Below are 15376 nucleotides of genomic sequence, written 5' to 3'. Positions count from 1 at the left end.
TTTGAAGACGGAACGGTTTCTCAGTGATACAAGACGAATTTTACGATTACTCGCTCTCAGTTAGAAAGTCACTCAGCGAATGCATACACTCACACTTAGGCACTTAAACATCTCACAAAATAGTCAAGCGGAAAAGTGTACTCCTCTGATCCCTGGTGCATTTACCGCACGTAACCACAGGGTGGCGGTATGCACACAACACCACCTAAAAGAACCCGAGTCAGCTCAGCTCAGCTCAATCACGTTAAGTGAATCCACGATCTTAACGACTTCTCAGTACTTCAAATCCATTTTCATTTTTCATTGGTATACAAGATTGAATCTTCGTTCCAAAAATAAATCAGTAGTGAGTATTACAACGTCAGACCGCACTTTTACTCGGAAAGATACGGCACTGGATTGTGAATATGAATCATTTTAGTATTGACAATCTTCGCCACTTGCTTCATTCCCCTAATAGCCACTCGCAAACACTGGATGCAAACCAAGACGAATACTATATTTACTACGTTGCTATATTTATCCTACCTTTTATAACCAGGTTGGTCAACTGAGAGCTTGGTTCTCTTTTGCAGTGGTGCATTGTGGGTAGGGAATTGAAGTGATTGTGTAATCGGATGTATGGGACCATAAGGCCTTTCTGTGATGATTTAGTCAGACCACCTTTTTTTAAAAGTTCCATGGGATCTTTAATGATCGAAGTGAGTCAGGGCCTTGTTTTAATGTCTCTACTGAAGGATGATGACATTTATAGCACTCAGCATTCAATAAAGCACCGTGGATTACCTGATACAGGCTTACAGAACTAGCGAGTGAAGGCGAAGATAAGCTTTAGAAGGCTTACTACACTGCTGAGGTAATCCCTATTAAGTAGATGGACGGCTATCTATCGCTGTCTGAACTCTGCGTCGAATGTACATTATTATTAAGTCACGCTTCAGTCTCAATCCATTCTTTTCCATGCAAGAAAAGACTTAAGAATATTGCGTGTAAGTCTGCGTGCTTATGGTTGGTTCTTCAGTCTCGTGTGTGCTTCGCGGGGGGTGGGGGGTGGGGGACGGGGGACGGCGGAGGAGGAGGGGAGGGGGTAAGTGACGTGTGGTCTGTAGGGTGTAAGGTTTTGCTGGGTATGAGCAGGAAGGTGCATTGAAAGACATGCATATCAGGGTCAGGTGTACTCCTGCCATTGCCCCTCTCCTCTCCAAGGGGGTAGGTGGCGTGTGGTCTGTAGGGTGTAAGGTTTTGCTGGGTATCAGCAGGAGGGTGCATTGAAAGACATGCATATCAGGGTCAGGTGTACTCCTGCCATTGCCCCTCTCCAAGACACTGGCCTCAGAACTGGAGTTGTCATGCCTCCTAGTTTGACATGACATCACTTTCTGACCTAGCCTGCTTACATGTGATGCTTACCTGTGTGAACTGGACATACTGTGTTCATGGCTATGAATAACTTTCACATAATGAGCCATATTGTTAAAATAAACACTCGTTTGGTTTCAGAAAAACTGAACTGGCCGGACAGGAAGATGCTGACACACACTGGAGCAAATGTACACCTGGAAATTCAGGACATGCACACACACGGGGTGAAAAAAAGTGAGTGTGGATTTTAGGGTACGGTCAACATACCAATGAGGAACAGCTTCCCCAGGGTAATGAGAGATACAAGGAGCAACTGTTTCAGCTTCCTGTTTTAGAAGCATCAGATGGCAGGCCATTCCCCTGTGATGCTTCCTGTCTATCTCTCTCTCTCCTCACTCTCTCTTCCTTTCTCTTTCTCTCTTTCTATCTGGTGGTCTAACTCTCTCTCTCTCTCCCTCCCTTTCTCACTGTCCCTCTCTCTCTCGCACTCTCACTCTCTCCCTTTCTCACTCTGTGGCCCTCTCTCTTTCTCTCTCTCCCTTTCTCTCTCTCTCTGTCTCTCTCTGCCCCCCTCTCTCTGTCTCTCTCTGGCTCTCTTTGGCCTCTCTCTCCCTCCCACTCTGCTTTCCTGTAAATTTTCTGTCAGTTTGTGATGATGAAGCAGAGAACAGAGATGGGAGACAGCACCTGAACGTCCCCCTACAGGAAGTGATGTCACTCTTGAGGAAGAAGTAAGTGTGCCACTCAATCCCCTGATTGGATCGAGGAGACCTTGATCTTTAGTTCAGTGTTGTGTGGAACAGCTGGTCAGGATGTTGGTACAAATCCTGTAGATCAACCTCCCTGTTACATTAATCCAATTTAACGCAGGTTCAACTTCTGCAAAAACATGAATATTCCTAATATTAATGCTACATTTCTGGTACTTATAATTTAAATGCATAACAAATGTTCATTGTGACAGAAGTGTTGAAATCTGAGGTGCAAATGTGGCATTGATGACCAGAGGAGGTGAAGAAAAGCAGAAACCCAGACCCAGGGCCTTCCAAACACAGGGATGCATTTTGTTTACGGTCCGTGAGACAGAGAAACCTCAGGCTCACCACCTTGTGATGTCAGGTGTGAAATTTCCATTTTGGTTGCCATTTTCACATTTTTCAAGCGCTCAACCGTTCACTGAGAGAAAAAACCCCCTGTGAAAGCCTACAAATTATGTTACATTGCAGTAAATTTAAAACGCCTCACTTTTGTGCCAAAACGTAAGCCTTGGAATTTTTTTTCCATATTAGCTGACATTGGTTATTACAAATTTTTTTCAGGAAGGTAATGTTCACGGCTAAAATCAGGTAGTTTCTCCTCTCTGTGGATAATTGTGAAGTCGCAGGAAAGTGGGCCTAAAATGAGACTCCTTTCATGTGACGAGCAGCTTGCGATAGGACAGTGAGATTCTGATGGTCGCTACGGTTGGCGGTATTACAGTTGCTTAATAAGGTGGATTCCGTTACTGTAATGGCAACCCGTGCTGGTCTAAGAGAGAGAGTACGCAGAGACAGGTGAAACGTACTAACCTCACCAGATTTAGGGATTTTGGAATTTATGTATTTACTACACGGTGCGTGCCAATGCGTACAGACTTCGTGGATGAGAGACGTGTCCTAATTTTTTTCTTTTTATAAGACAAAACATGGGTGTTTCCAAATTTATTGTGTATAGACTGTAGATGGCAGTGTCCCTTACGCTACAAATGAGATGTCCTTAAACACATCTCCTTTCTGTCCAGTGCCATTGTCCAATTTCTCTCACAGGAGTGGGAGAGCATGGGATGGTAATTATGGAGGTCACAAAGGTCAGCATCTTTAATCAGCAGGAGCACACTGGCTGCTGAAGGAAAACGCTAATTAAATAAACACACAGAATTAGTCTTACACGAGTACTGATGCTTGCATAAGGACGGTACCTCGCGGCAGTGGAGCAGTGGACTGGACAGTGTTACTAGACGAACAAGGTACTCCCTATTTATTATTTTTTTAAAAGGAACACGATCTTCCTGCACACTGCTGTATGTCTGTCAGCAGTGGGGAACTCTCACATTCCCCGAGCGCGGAGCAGTGCCTCTGCGCTGACGTCCACATATTGAGTTTACGGATTGCAAATAACTGTGCGATCCACTTACTACAAACCATCCGATAATTTACCACAGGGTGAGAGAGAGAAATGGGGGGGGGGGAGGGAGGGAGGGAGAGAACTGAAATTGAAACAGATATTGACTTTGCTAAATGCAGCTTTTATAATCGTGAGCAGAGCCCAGAGTGATCGATGCACATCTTCTGAGTATCACGCCAGCGTGCAGTGGGGCTGACCGTGATCTGATAGCACCGTCTGTGCGTACGGTCCCTGTCTCTAGACCGGCATTGCGCACGAACACACTTTACCGTCATCATCGTACATTTAACTGCATAAAAACTGCAGCCATCTTGAGCACGTGGCAAGTCAATTTACAAATAACATAGTTGTCATGACGATGAAAAAAAAGGAAGAATCAGAAGAAAAACAGAAAGTGATGATGACAATGATTATTATCATGATCAAAGGCAAAAAAGACTAATTTGAGGAAAGGCATTGCATATGCAAGAGGGAAGGTAGTTATATTTCACATAATTCATTATAACATTATAATATTAAGAGTATAAGACATATAATTGTTATGACCACACTGCAGAAATGAGATATATGAGGAATTACTTCATATGAAGTTTTAATTGCTGTTTGACTTTGGCCAATGGCTAATGTTTGTAGCCCTTGCTAGCAGACAACGTTAGCTGCTTCGCATATAAAGTTGATTAATTGGCCGATGGTTCTCTCTGTGAACCTTTAAAATCTTTTTGTATCCAAAAATGGAATTAATTGTGATGATTTCACTGGTGAGCACGGAGTTGTTTCGCTCCGACTTCTGTTGCCCTGGTCAAAAAAAGAGAGCTTCTGTCACACTAGACTGAGATGAGCAGTACGCACCCTTCAGCGAAACACTAATAAAGTTAGCCCTCCCCCCCCCGAGCAAGCTTTCACCGAGTAATTACAGGCCAATCAGGGCAGCCGAGGTTCACCAGCAGTGACAGTCCAGCGGACTCCTCTCCACTAGTTCTCCAAGCCAGAGAACGGACTAAATAAATGCTGTTTAGACCTGGGGATCTATCAAGGTTGTTCCCAAGTCTAATTTGGCTGAATGTACGCTTCTGTTATGACTGGTGTGGACTATACTGTCGCTGTGCAGTTGCAGTCATTACATTATAGGCATTTAGCAGACGCTCTAATCCAGAGCAACTTACACAACTTTTACATAGCATTTTACATTGTATCCATTTATACAGCTGGATATATACTGAAGCAATGCAGGTTAAGTACCTCGCTCAAGGGTACAACGGCAGTGTCCTTACCCGGGAATCGAACCTGCAACCTTTCGGTTACAAGCCCAGTTCCTTACCCATTGTGCTACACTCCGTCCTCAATCAGTTGCTGATCTTTAGATGCACATATGCTGCTGCAGTTTATTCGCATTTGCCATATGTTGTCATAATTTCCCCCTTGCCAAGTTAGATAATTCTACAGTTCCTGTGATCTGCGCACCCGCAATTTATGCAAGAACTGTTTGGTCTCTTTGGAACTCACTTATCAAAGCGCTGATTGCCAGATGTCCTTTACGACTGACAGATGCTGGCAATTGGCTTCAACTCAATATGACTCACCTGTGCACATTACAATCTACTTTCAAGTTTAGTCACTTTCAAAGTTAAAGTCCACCACATGTGGAGGCTATTTTGTCCGACCCTTGTACTATACTGGCATTGTCTTCCAGGTTAAGTAACGCCGCAGCGTCTGCTAAATTTGACCTTAGCGCCCTCTGGCGGAGTAAGACGTCGCAGCCAGTCCGCGCGTGATCACGTGAGCGCGAGAGCGAAAGAGGCAGAAGCGGCGATGTAGCAGCAGCAGCGGGTCTCAGCGCCGCACTGACAGCCTGGAATTACAGTATCGTTTCTTGCTGAGGGAACGCGGCCATGGCGGGGCTCTATTGAGGGAAAACGAGATCGCACACCAGGCTCCTCGTCTCGGCGTTTCTCTTTCCGCTGCTCTTGTCGCACACCTATGCATTGCTGCGTTGCGGATAACGGACTGTGTTGAAAGAACGGGGCTGAAAAAGAAGGAGGAAAAAAAAAAGCTTAGCTTTGTAAATTTTGAAACAGAATGGCGGACCGTGATACATTAGCCCTTCCTCTGGAGGTGAGAGCGAGATTAGCCGAGCTGGAACTGGAGTTATCGGAAGGTAAGCAACACAAATTATTTTCGCAAAACGCTGCCGCTTTCATTAGATGTTGTTTTTTCCATCGCGCAGATGATGTGCAGCAAATGAACGCTTGAATGCCCGATTTCTCATCACCAAATGAGAAGCTATAATCTTTGCCAGACCTGCAGCAAATCCGTGATGTGTCGGGCTGAGATGCGTAATTGTTTTCGCGACATTTTATCGGTTTTCAATTGTTTGTTTCGCCCCGTTTATTGCAACTGGCACTTAAGATGACAGCATTTTCGTTGACCTTGAAATTAGTGTTTGGAGACGTTCGGTTCTTTATTCATTGGAATTCGTGGACCAACGGCTGCTTGAGCGGGCTGACTGGTGGAATAACTTGTGCGGGCTAACGTTGTGGAATGTGCACCTATGCATTAAACTGTCACAGACGGTTTGGTAATGTGATTACATCGGTGTTTATAACGGGTCCCCTACCTGTGCGTACTTTGTCACGCTGGAAATGCAAGTGAATCGTGTCGACCTGACAGAAATCCCTGTTAGTATTCCGAAACCAAGTTGACCGCGTATAAATACGGGGAACTGTGTTTGGGGTAGAAAAAAATCTGCAGTCTTGGTTTTCCCCCTTTTTTGCTTCGTGTATGGTGTACGATAAAACAGGGCCACGACATGGACTCTTCAGTTTGCTCACGATGTTTAACGTACACGGATGGATTGTTCTTATAAAGTTAATTCACCCCGTGTTTTGTTTTAACCATAAATGTGTCAGTTGTATTTTTTTCATACCCGGTGCGTGTGAAATTGTACGCTGTTTATTTGTTGAACTCTGCCATTTTAGGGTAAGAAAAAGTACCCCTTCATTGTTATCGTACGCGTTCTGGTGCGTTGTGCTGTTCGTTGCGGTGGATTGTTCGTGTATTTCGATATCCAACGTTTTCCCATTTTCTCCGCCTAATGAGGTTTCTGTGGTTAAAACAAAACACATGCCTTACCAGCTGAACTGCTCCAAAAACGGAAAGAGTGTGTGGTGATTTGACAATCACCATCAGTCGTATGTATTCCTGCACATACCAAAACCTGTTCGGTGCCCCCGAGTGGAGCGTTCTTTCCGTTGGCACTTTTACGGGTCCGGTTTGGGTTGATGTCGTGTCTGCTTGTGTATTCTCTTTGTGTTTGCGTAAGAGTCGAGCGCCCGTGGCAATTGCATTAAGTCGACGTCCTTGGTAGAATTGAACCTGGCGATACGTCTGAAATATATGACCATGACCGCCTGTTTCTTTATTTTTATTTTTAAGAAAAATGTTGACATTGCATTTGCATCGAAGGAAACAGACGTTTACGGTTTACAAATGTCTCGTCTTGTGGAATTCATTTATTTGTTTCAAAGATTATCCCGGCCCAACTAGGCCTCTGCAGCTTGATTTCTGTTTTGAACGTTGCATTTGAACATTTGGACAACTGACCCTTCTCATAATGGATAGGCCTACATTACTGTCTTTCAAACCGTTGAATATGCTTCCTTGGCAGATTTACTCAAACTACGTAACTGGTTGTAAGAAAAAAAAAAGTGCAGTCGTTTTGCGAAATGAAAGCCATTTATGAATCCCTGTGTTTACATTTTTTTCCGTTTTCACACGATGAAACGCGTTTCAGATGGGCAAGTACCGCGCATTAACTTCACATTGTTCAAATAAACACTCACGGGAAAAGCACGGCCGCTCGGAAACGGTTGGGTTTGTGGCGATGTGGAGGAAACAGCGGCCAGCTGCGAAAGACGTGAGCAGATCTTTCAGAAATCACAGATCAGCTGGTCATCGGGGTTGTTCTTAATTGAGTGCCGCCAGCAGTGAGTAGATCACTGCGGCCTGCAGCGGCGCTGATTGGGTTAACTGCATTCCAACAGGTGTCTGAGCCCAGTAAGACCGTTAGCTCCACCCGTATTGGCAGCCATTGTTGAAGGTGAACTTTCGTTATTATAACTCCTTGAAGGCCCACCGCCAATACGTGCCTTCAGGCAGTTCGAGGTTCTCTCAGTGTATTTAAGGTTCGCGAAGTTATTACTAAGCCGCTGCGTAGGTTTCTTCTCAAAGCACCTTCCGAGTTGCGTAACCGTAGTTCTACACTGTCAGGTAGCAGATTTGTGTATGATATACAAGTATGTGTAGATCTGATGGTGATTTCTTTTATATTTTGACCGATAAAAATATTTGCTTTATGCATTTTTATTGATGTTAGATGTTCATTAATAGATGTTCATCTATTTTCAGACTTGACATCTGTTGGCCAGGGGCTGTCTAAAAATAATAAAACGAGAACAGCAGGCTCTGTGCAGATGCTGGGGTGTATCCCTAATTCAGCTGCGGTGCATCTGTCTGGGTCCACTCAACACGTGTCCCTGTCTTTGACTTGAAAATGTGAATCAAGCGTTGCTTCTTTCACCAAAAAAAAAAAAAAAACACAAATTTGGAGACTAATTTTTTTTTGGCGATTGCTGAAGTCACCAGCTGTGTTTTTGTTTGGAAAATAAAACAAAAACATTTTTTTTGTTTTTTTAGTCAAATTTTGGGATGAGAGGTGATGGAATCCTGGCCCTTTTTTGTCATTATTCTGAGGGAGTTGCTGGCTTGGCAGGGATTCATTCAGGCAGTCAATGAAGGACACTACTGTTTTCTTTGACCGCTTAGATAGAACCAAACCCAAGAAGCAGAAGATGAGGCAAACTTCTTGCCAGACGGAAGAGTTCATATTGCGCGGCCACTCGACGTGTAAAGAAACTGGCAGCCAGTCAATAATTTTAAAACTATGGCAGCTCGGCGTTATTTTAAGAGTAAATATCTAATCATACAAGAAGGTATCGCTTTTGAAGCTCGGGGGGGGGGGGGGGGGGGGTTTCTCTCAGTCGATTTCCAGAATGTTGGGGCTTTGACTTGAAAGTGTTTAAAAGTGTATTTGCAATATACTTAGTCCTCACAATATGCTTTATCGCTCAGTCCCTTCTGGTAGCTGCTGTTAGCTGTCCTAATACACTGCAGTACCTGCCACCAATGGGTGTACCTGCTTAATTACCATCAGTTCTGAACATGCTTCATTATTAGAACACACTGAAAAGAGCTTCTCTGGAACGTCGGCCAGTTTGAGATCTTTTCCTGCGAGGTGACAGTTTTGGGATATTTATTCTTTCACCGGTGGCAGTTTTATTCTGTCTGACTGTTGAGAGCTCAGTAAAATTGAGAGCCATTGACATTTCGGGAGGAAATCGAATCCTCAGCAGCGTAAAAAAAATTCAGAGTATTGACTCTTGTGAAGGCCCTGGGAGTCTTGTTTGTTTATGAAGTGCGGCCATGTGTCTAATTCAGACACCTCTCTGCCGTTCAAATCTGTGTTTTTCTCAGTGCTCCTGTTTTTATCTAGAATAGCCCGAAACAGTCGGACCAAATGGTCTGAGATTTAGAAGCTTCGTCTGACATCGTCCCAAGTTCCTTTTAACCCTCTACATTTACCAGGAGAACGCTATGGTGACTCAGAAGGGCCAAGTTGAAATAATAATTTTTATCTGAAGATCGCCAGATGATAATGTCAGGATTTCATCATCATTACAAAAGAAGCTATCTTGACATCAGGAAACCGAAGCACCGGTATTAGCTTGCATTAGCTTGTGTTAGCTAGTGTCAGCTGGTGTTAGCTTGCGTTAGTAAAAAACCATCACGCATAATTTGGGGAAGGTGTGAGGTCAGCTGGGAAAAGCACTCCGAATCTGGGACAGGGGAAAGAGCTCCAAATCTGGGACAGGGATCCAAGGGTTTGGAATTCCTGACGCTCCCAAGAATTCCGGACTCACTCGAGGACATCTGGGCCTCATTTAGCTCATCCCGGAAGCCCGAGGCCTCCCATGGAAACCAAAGACTTAAAAAAAAAAAAAAAAAAAAGTGCAACTTCCTCACCATGGGGTTACTTTGGCTTATTGCACCGTCCTGTGTGGGGTGCGACCTGCGGTGGCTGGATCAAGGATTTACTGCCACCATGTCAATAAAAGGACTTTGTTCTGCTCTGCTAGTTTCCATAGTGAGTCATGTATAACGCAGGCCTTCTGTATTAGAAATGCTAAGCGAAGTCTGTCGCTGACATTTGCACAGAGTGCAGTGTTTCACGTTTGCGGTGGGAATGGGTTTCGTAGCACCACTAAGAGCGGTTGAATGGACAGCTTTGCACTGGATGGCACCTGCAGGTAAACTTTTATTAAAGTAACAAATTTAGGTCACATGGACCGGGGATGTGCACATCTGTTACACACACATCCTGCTTTTCATTTTTCACCAGACATTCTGCCTTCACTTTCTTAACCCTGTGAAGAATAGGACTCTGGAGTTCTGGACCACGGAGTTCTAAGTCAGCGTTCTAGAACTCCGCTGCTTTCAGTTACGAGCAGTGATCGTTACATCGGCATTAGAACGTTGAGTTAAGAACATTATGATCACATATTTGTGACCTCACACCTTAAAGGGTTAACAGCTGTACACGCCAACACTGGCTCAGTCCTGTGTAAGGTTACCACACTTGTTTACGCACGTAAGTTCATACACAAATAAATGAACGTCAAATGAAAGTTCAAATACACGATATGGGCGTATTAAATAATAATGAGTAGAAGTTGGTGTGGGATATCAAAAATGGATCGGCCCTCATTGTCCAGCCCAGTCGGAGATCATCATTGGCCTTGAAGGCAGCTATAAGGTCACATGACCAATCACATAAAGTCACATGACCAACCAGATAAAAACGATTGCGAAACTCCCTGTGTTTGTTTTTATAACATCATGCATAGGAGAAATAATCTGATGGTGTAGGCATCATTGCTGTGAATTAAACAACTTCACCAACCATATACCACAAGTTTCACATTTTATTATGAATATGATGTGCAGTAAGTTAGGGTAAACATGAGGGAAATGTTTAAAAACTGAGGGGCTGTGGCTTTTATGTGCTGCTGATGTAATTAGTGTAGAATCCACCGGCGGATGACCTTTTGAAGTTGTAAACGGCTGGCATTTGAATCTAAACACTTTAATGTGTTGCTCCCTAACGATCGTTAGGAGTGTTTATACTTACAAATGTCTCTGCCTCGGCCGAACCTGATTGGCTCCTGAGCCTTTTCCTCAATATGTGTGCACACACAAGCGTGCACACACACACATATACATGCACACACACTCACATGCCACACACGCGCATACACACACACAAACACACACACTCACTCACATGCAGCACGCACGCACGCACGCATGCACGCACACACACACACACACACACACACGCGCATACACACACACACACACACACAGACTGGAGTCTAAACAGGATGTGGAAGAGCACCTGTGTAATCCTGCTGCTTCTCTTCCTAATGGACTGTGTTTGTTTTTGGTTGTAAATTCACAATTTATAATAATCAGCTTTATTTATACTTTGCTTGCCGTTCATTCAAAACACTCTCATCACGTTGCATTGGGCAAGTTGGTTTCATCCGGAATGATTTGAACAGGTGACCTTTTTCATCTTTTAGTCCATTTATACAGGTGGATATGTTTTACTGAAACAGTGCCCGCGAAGCAGGTGAATCTGGGATTTGAACCCACAACCTTTTGGTTATAAACCAATTTCCCCTGTCCTGGTGTCTCTTCAGATAAAACATCACATGTTAAGACATTAACGCTCAGAAAATATAATGGAAAAATAGAAGATATAATACAAGTTAAATAGTTAATACAATTATAAATAAATCAGGAATAAAATTAAAGTACCTGGAGTGGAAGATTCAGTAGACTAAGGTTGATGAGAGTGATGATGTCAAGAACACTCAGTGTCTGGCCTTCATCTTCAGTGTGTTCTTAGCCCGGTCTGTATCTCTGTTGCTCATGTACTGCAGGTGGACGTGTCCCATGTTCTCCTGCATCTTCTGCGGTGTCCTGGTTTCTAAGCTGTTTTGTAAGGTAATATAAAGGCACACAGATAACCCTTTCTCTAAACTCCATCCGTCCCCCCCTTCAAGACAAGACCAGCGCCTGCTTCACTTGAGAAACGCTATGGGGTGTTGTTTTTGTCCTGCCTGATTCCCCAGCCTGTTTTGGAGACTGAAAACATGAAAACCCAGAGATGGAGCAGTGGCCCTGGGCGCTGGTGGATGCTTTAGTTCTCTCTCTCTCTGTCTGTCTGTTCTTGTCTTTCTTTTGTGTTCAATGTGTAAAATGGGAAGGGTTTTGAAGCGGAGGTCTGCTGGTCTCCGTTACCCTCACTACTCCCCTCTCTTCTACAAATGTTTCTCTAAAAAAAAAAAATCGTCCCTTCTTTTTTTTTTCCGGTTGACTGACTGTTGCAGATGATTGATTTGTTGATTGTCGGTGCCGATGAGGTCCACAGAGAGATTAGCGGCGTGAGTCTGGGCCATTAGGGATTAGCGCACACAATGGCCCCCGCATTGATTCTGCGCTGAGGCTGTTCACGTGTTCCCCGGCCCGGTTACATTTAATGTAAATCATCGGAAAACGAGAGAGAGAGAGAGCGAGAGAGAGAGAGAGAGAGGCAATCGCCGAGAGTGTCCCCTCCACCACTTCCGCTGGTAATAAAACATTTCTGTACGCGTCGGGCCAGTCCCAAACAGTAAAACAAAGAAATGAATTACCGGGTGAAATATTCGGCGTGCTGATGAAGAGGCGGACCAGGTGTTGGTAAGGGAAGAGCGTTTCATAACACAGGCTGGCCGTGGGAACTCGAGCGCGCGCTTCAGAACGGAAGGCGTGGCCGTCTTTTTGACGAGGCTCATCCAGGTGCATTTACATGAAAGCGCCTCGAGGTGCTGGGATGGTGGCCCCTTTCCTGATTGGTTCAGAGACACACTGTTGCCACCAATCAGCTCCGATAGAGTTAATTTAACTCTTGTGATGAACTCCCTTAAGGCTGAGCAGAGTGCTGTGTGTGTGATGCTGTGTGTGTGACAGGGAGCAGCTCTGAGCAGAGTGCTGTGTGTGTGATGCTGTGTGTGTGTGACAGGGAGCAGCTCTGAGCAGAGTGCTGTGTGTGTGACAGGGAGCAGCTCTGAGCAGAGTGCTGTGTGTGTGACAGGGAGCAGCTCTGAGCAGAGTGCTGTGTGTGTGTGTGTGTGTGTGACAGGGAGCACTCTGAGCAGAGTGCTGTGTGTGTGATGCTGTGTGTGTGACAGGGAGTGACTCTGAGCAGAGTGCTGTGTGTGTGACAGGGAGCAGCTCTGAGCAGAGTGCTGTGTGTGTGATGTGTGTGTGTGATGGGGAGCACTCTGCGCAGAGTACTGTGTGTGTGTGTGTGTGTGTGACAGGGAGCAGCCCTGAGCAGAGTGCTGTGTGTGTGATGTGTGTGTGTGTGTGTGTGTGACAGGGAGCAGCTCTGAGCAGAGTGCTGTGTGTGTGATGCTCTGTGTGTGACGCTGTGTGTGTGACAGGGAGCAGCTCTCTTGGGCTCTGAGGAATCGCACAGTGGGCAGAATTCGGGTGAGAAAATCGGGGTCACCCACCCGGAGCTCACGGCAGCTCTGCCTGTTAATGAGGCTCGCCCGGCCTCGTTCACCTACGACCCCGCCCCCCCCCCCCGTGACGGGACACTTTTCTCAGACCCCGTGTGATGTGAGCAGCCTGTCCTCTCTGAATTCCAGTGCTTCCCAGAGTCTTTAGGGAGGACAGGGATCTGGGAGTGAGACGTGGCCTGCCCTCCTCACACACGTCTGTATTACACACCACACACACACGTCAGTATGACACCTCACACACACGTCAGTATGACACCTCACACACACACACGTCAGTATGACACCTCACACACACACACGTCTGTATTACACCTCACACACACACGTCTGTATTACACACCGCACACACACGTCAGTATGACACCTCACACACACACACGTCTGTATGACACCTCACACACACACACACGTCTGTATTACACACCGCACACACACGTCAGTATGACAACTCACACACATCAGTATGACACACCACACACACGCACACGTGTCTGTAAGACACACCTCACACACACGTCAGTAAGACACACCTCACACACACGTGTCTGTATGACACACCACACACACACGTGTCTGTATGACGCACCTCACACACACGTCAGTGAGACACACCTCACACACACGTGTCTGTATGACACACCACACACACACGTCAGTATGACACCTCACACACACGTCAGTATGACACCTCACACACACACACGTCTGTATTACACACCGCACACACACGTCAGTATGACACCTCACACACACACACGTCTGTATTACACACCGCACACACACGTCAGTATGACACCACACACACACGTCAGTATGACACCTCACACACACGTCAGTATGACACACCACACACACGTGTCAGTAAGACACACCTCACACACACGTGTCTGTATGACGCACCTCACACACACGTCAGTATGACACACCACACACACACGTGTCTGTATGACGCACCTCGTTGCTGAAGCCCTCTGTCTCCAGCCCTGTGCCTCCAGCCCTGTGCTTGGCGGAGTCAGACTCCTGAGGTGAAAGCGGCCTGTTTATTAGCCGCTGTCTCGGAGCCCCCCGGGGCGGCGGGGTGCCCCCGCTGACAGAGAGGAAGTGAATATTTATGCGGTCGCAGCCGAATGTTCGCGCCGGGCGCGGCGAGAGGCGCTGATGACTAACATGTGCTCACCCCCGCCGAGGAGTTTCTGCCTGACCCCCCCCCCCCCCCGCTGCATCTCTGCCTGACCCCCCCCCCCTGCTGCATCTCTGCCTGACCCCCCCCCCCCTGCTGCATCTCTGCCTGACCCCCCCCCTGCTGCATCTCTGCCTGACCCCCCCCCCCCCCCTGCATCTCTGCCTGACCCCCCTGCTCCATCTCTGCCTGACCCCCCCGCCCTGCTCTCCATCCCGCCTCCTGCCCCCACCCCGCTGCTCTCTGCCTGCAGCCTCTGCCCCCCCCGCTGCATCTCTGCCTGACCCCCCCCCCCCCCGCATCTCTGCCTGACCCCCCCGCCCCTGCTCTCCATCCCCGCCCTCCTGCCCCACCCTGCTGCGTCCTGCCTGACCCCCCCACAGCATCTCTGCCTGACCCCCCCCCTGCTCTCCATCCCCACCCTCCTGCCCCCACCCTGCTGCATCTCTGCCTGCCCCCCCGCTCCATCTCTGCCTGACCCCCCTGCTCCATCTCTGACTGACCCCCCTGCTGCGTCTCTGCCTGACCCCCCACTGCATCTCTGCCTGACCCCCCTGCTCTCAATCCCGCCCTCCTGCCCCCCCGCTCCATCTCTGCCTGACCCCCCTGCTCCATCTCTGACTGACCCCCTGCTCCCCTGCCCCACCAAGTGGCCCTGACCCCCCCGCTCCATCTCTGCCTGACCCCCTGCTCCAACTCTGCCTGACCTCCCTGCTCCCCATCCCGCACCCCCCCTCACCTTCCAATCCCCCCCTTGCTCCCTCCACCCCACCCCATCTCCAGAAAATGATGGTTCACTTCAGCGTGTCACTGGTTGCTCCACACACTTTTGGTTTCGAGACTTAACACTGCCTCTTAACACTGTGCCGTCTGTGTGCACTGCTCCTGGATTTCTCAGATAGCTGGCCTTCACTTTGTATTAGTATGTACTGTGTTACTCCTGCAGAGCCACTGTTTACTTGTGCACCCACTCTTTTACTCG

The 15376-nt window shown here is 47.0% G+C and overlaps 1 protein-coding gene across 11 annotated transcripts in view; it reads left to right on the top strand.

The window, feature by feature from the left end:
* The first annotated feature begins 5259 nt into the window (after positions 1 to 5259).
* Positions 5260 to 15376, top strand: part of LOC135260514 (disco-interacting protein 2 homolog C) — a 177930-nt gene continuing 167813 nt past the window's right edge. For 8 of the 11 annotated variants that reach the window (XR_010331600.1, XM_064345782.1, XM_064345786.1 and 5 more), the window contains exon 1: positions 5260 to 5680. Coding sequence is in view for 10 of the 11 variants with exons in the window: in XM_064345782.1 (XP_064201852.1) it covers positions 5602 to 5680 (79 nt within the window). In the remaining variant the exon portion in view is untranslated. The remainder of the gene's footprint in view (positions 5681 to 15376) is intronic. The other 3 variants (XM_064345785.1, XM_064345777.1, XM_064345783.1) reach the window with 1 other exon arrangement.

The sequence above is a fragment of the Anguilla rostrata genome, chromosome 8 (assembly GCF_018555375.3).
Source record: "Anguilla rostrata isolate EN2019 chromosome 8, ASM1855537v3, whole genome shotgun sequence".
In the NCBI taxonomy this organism is placed as follows: Eukaryota; Metazoa; Chordata; class Actinopteri; order Anguilliformes; family Anguillidae; genus Anguilla; species Anguilla rostrata.
Note: the sequence above shows the minus strand (reverse complement) of the source record. Positions and strands in the feature narration are given on the sequence as shown.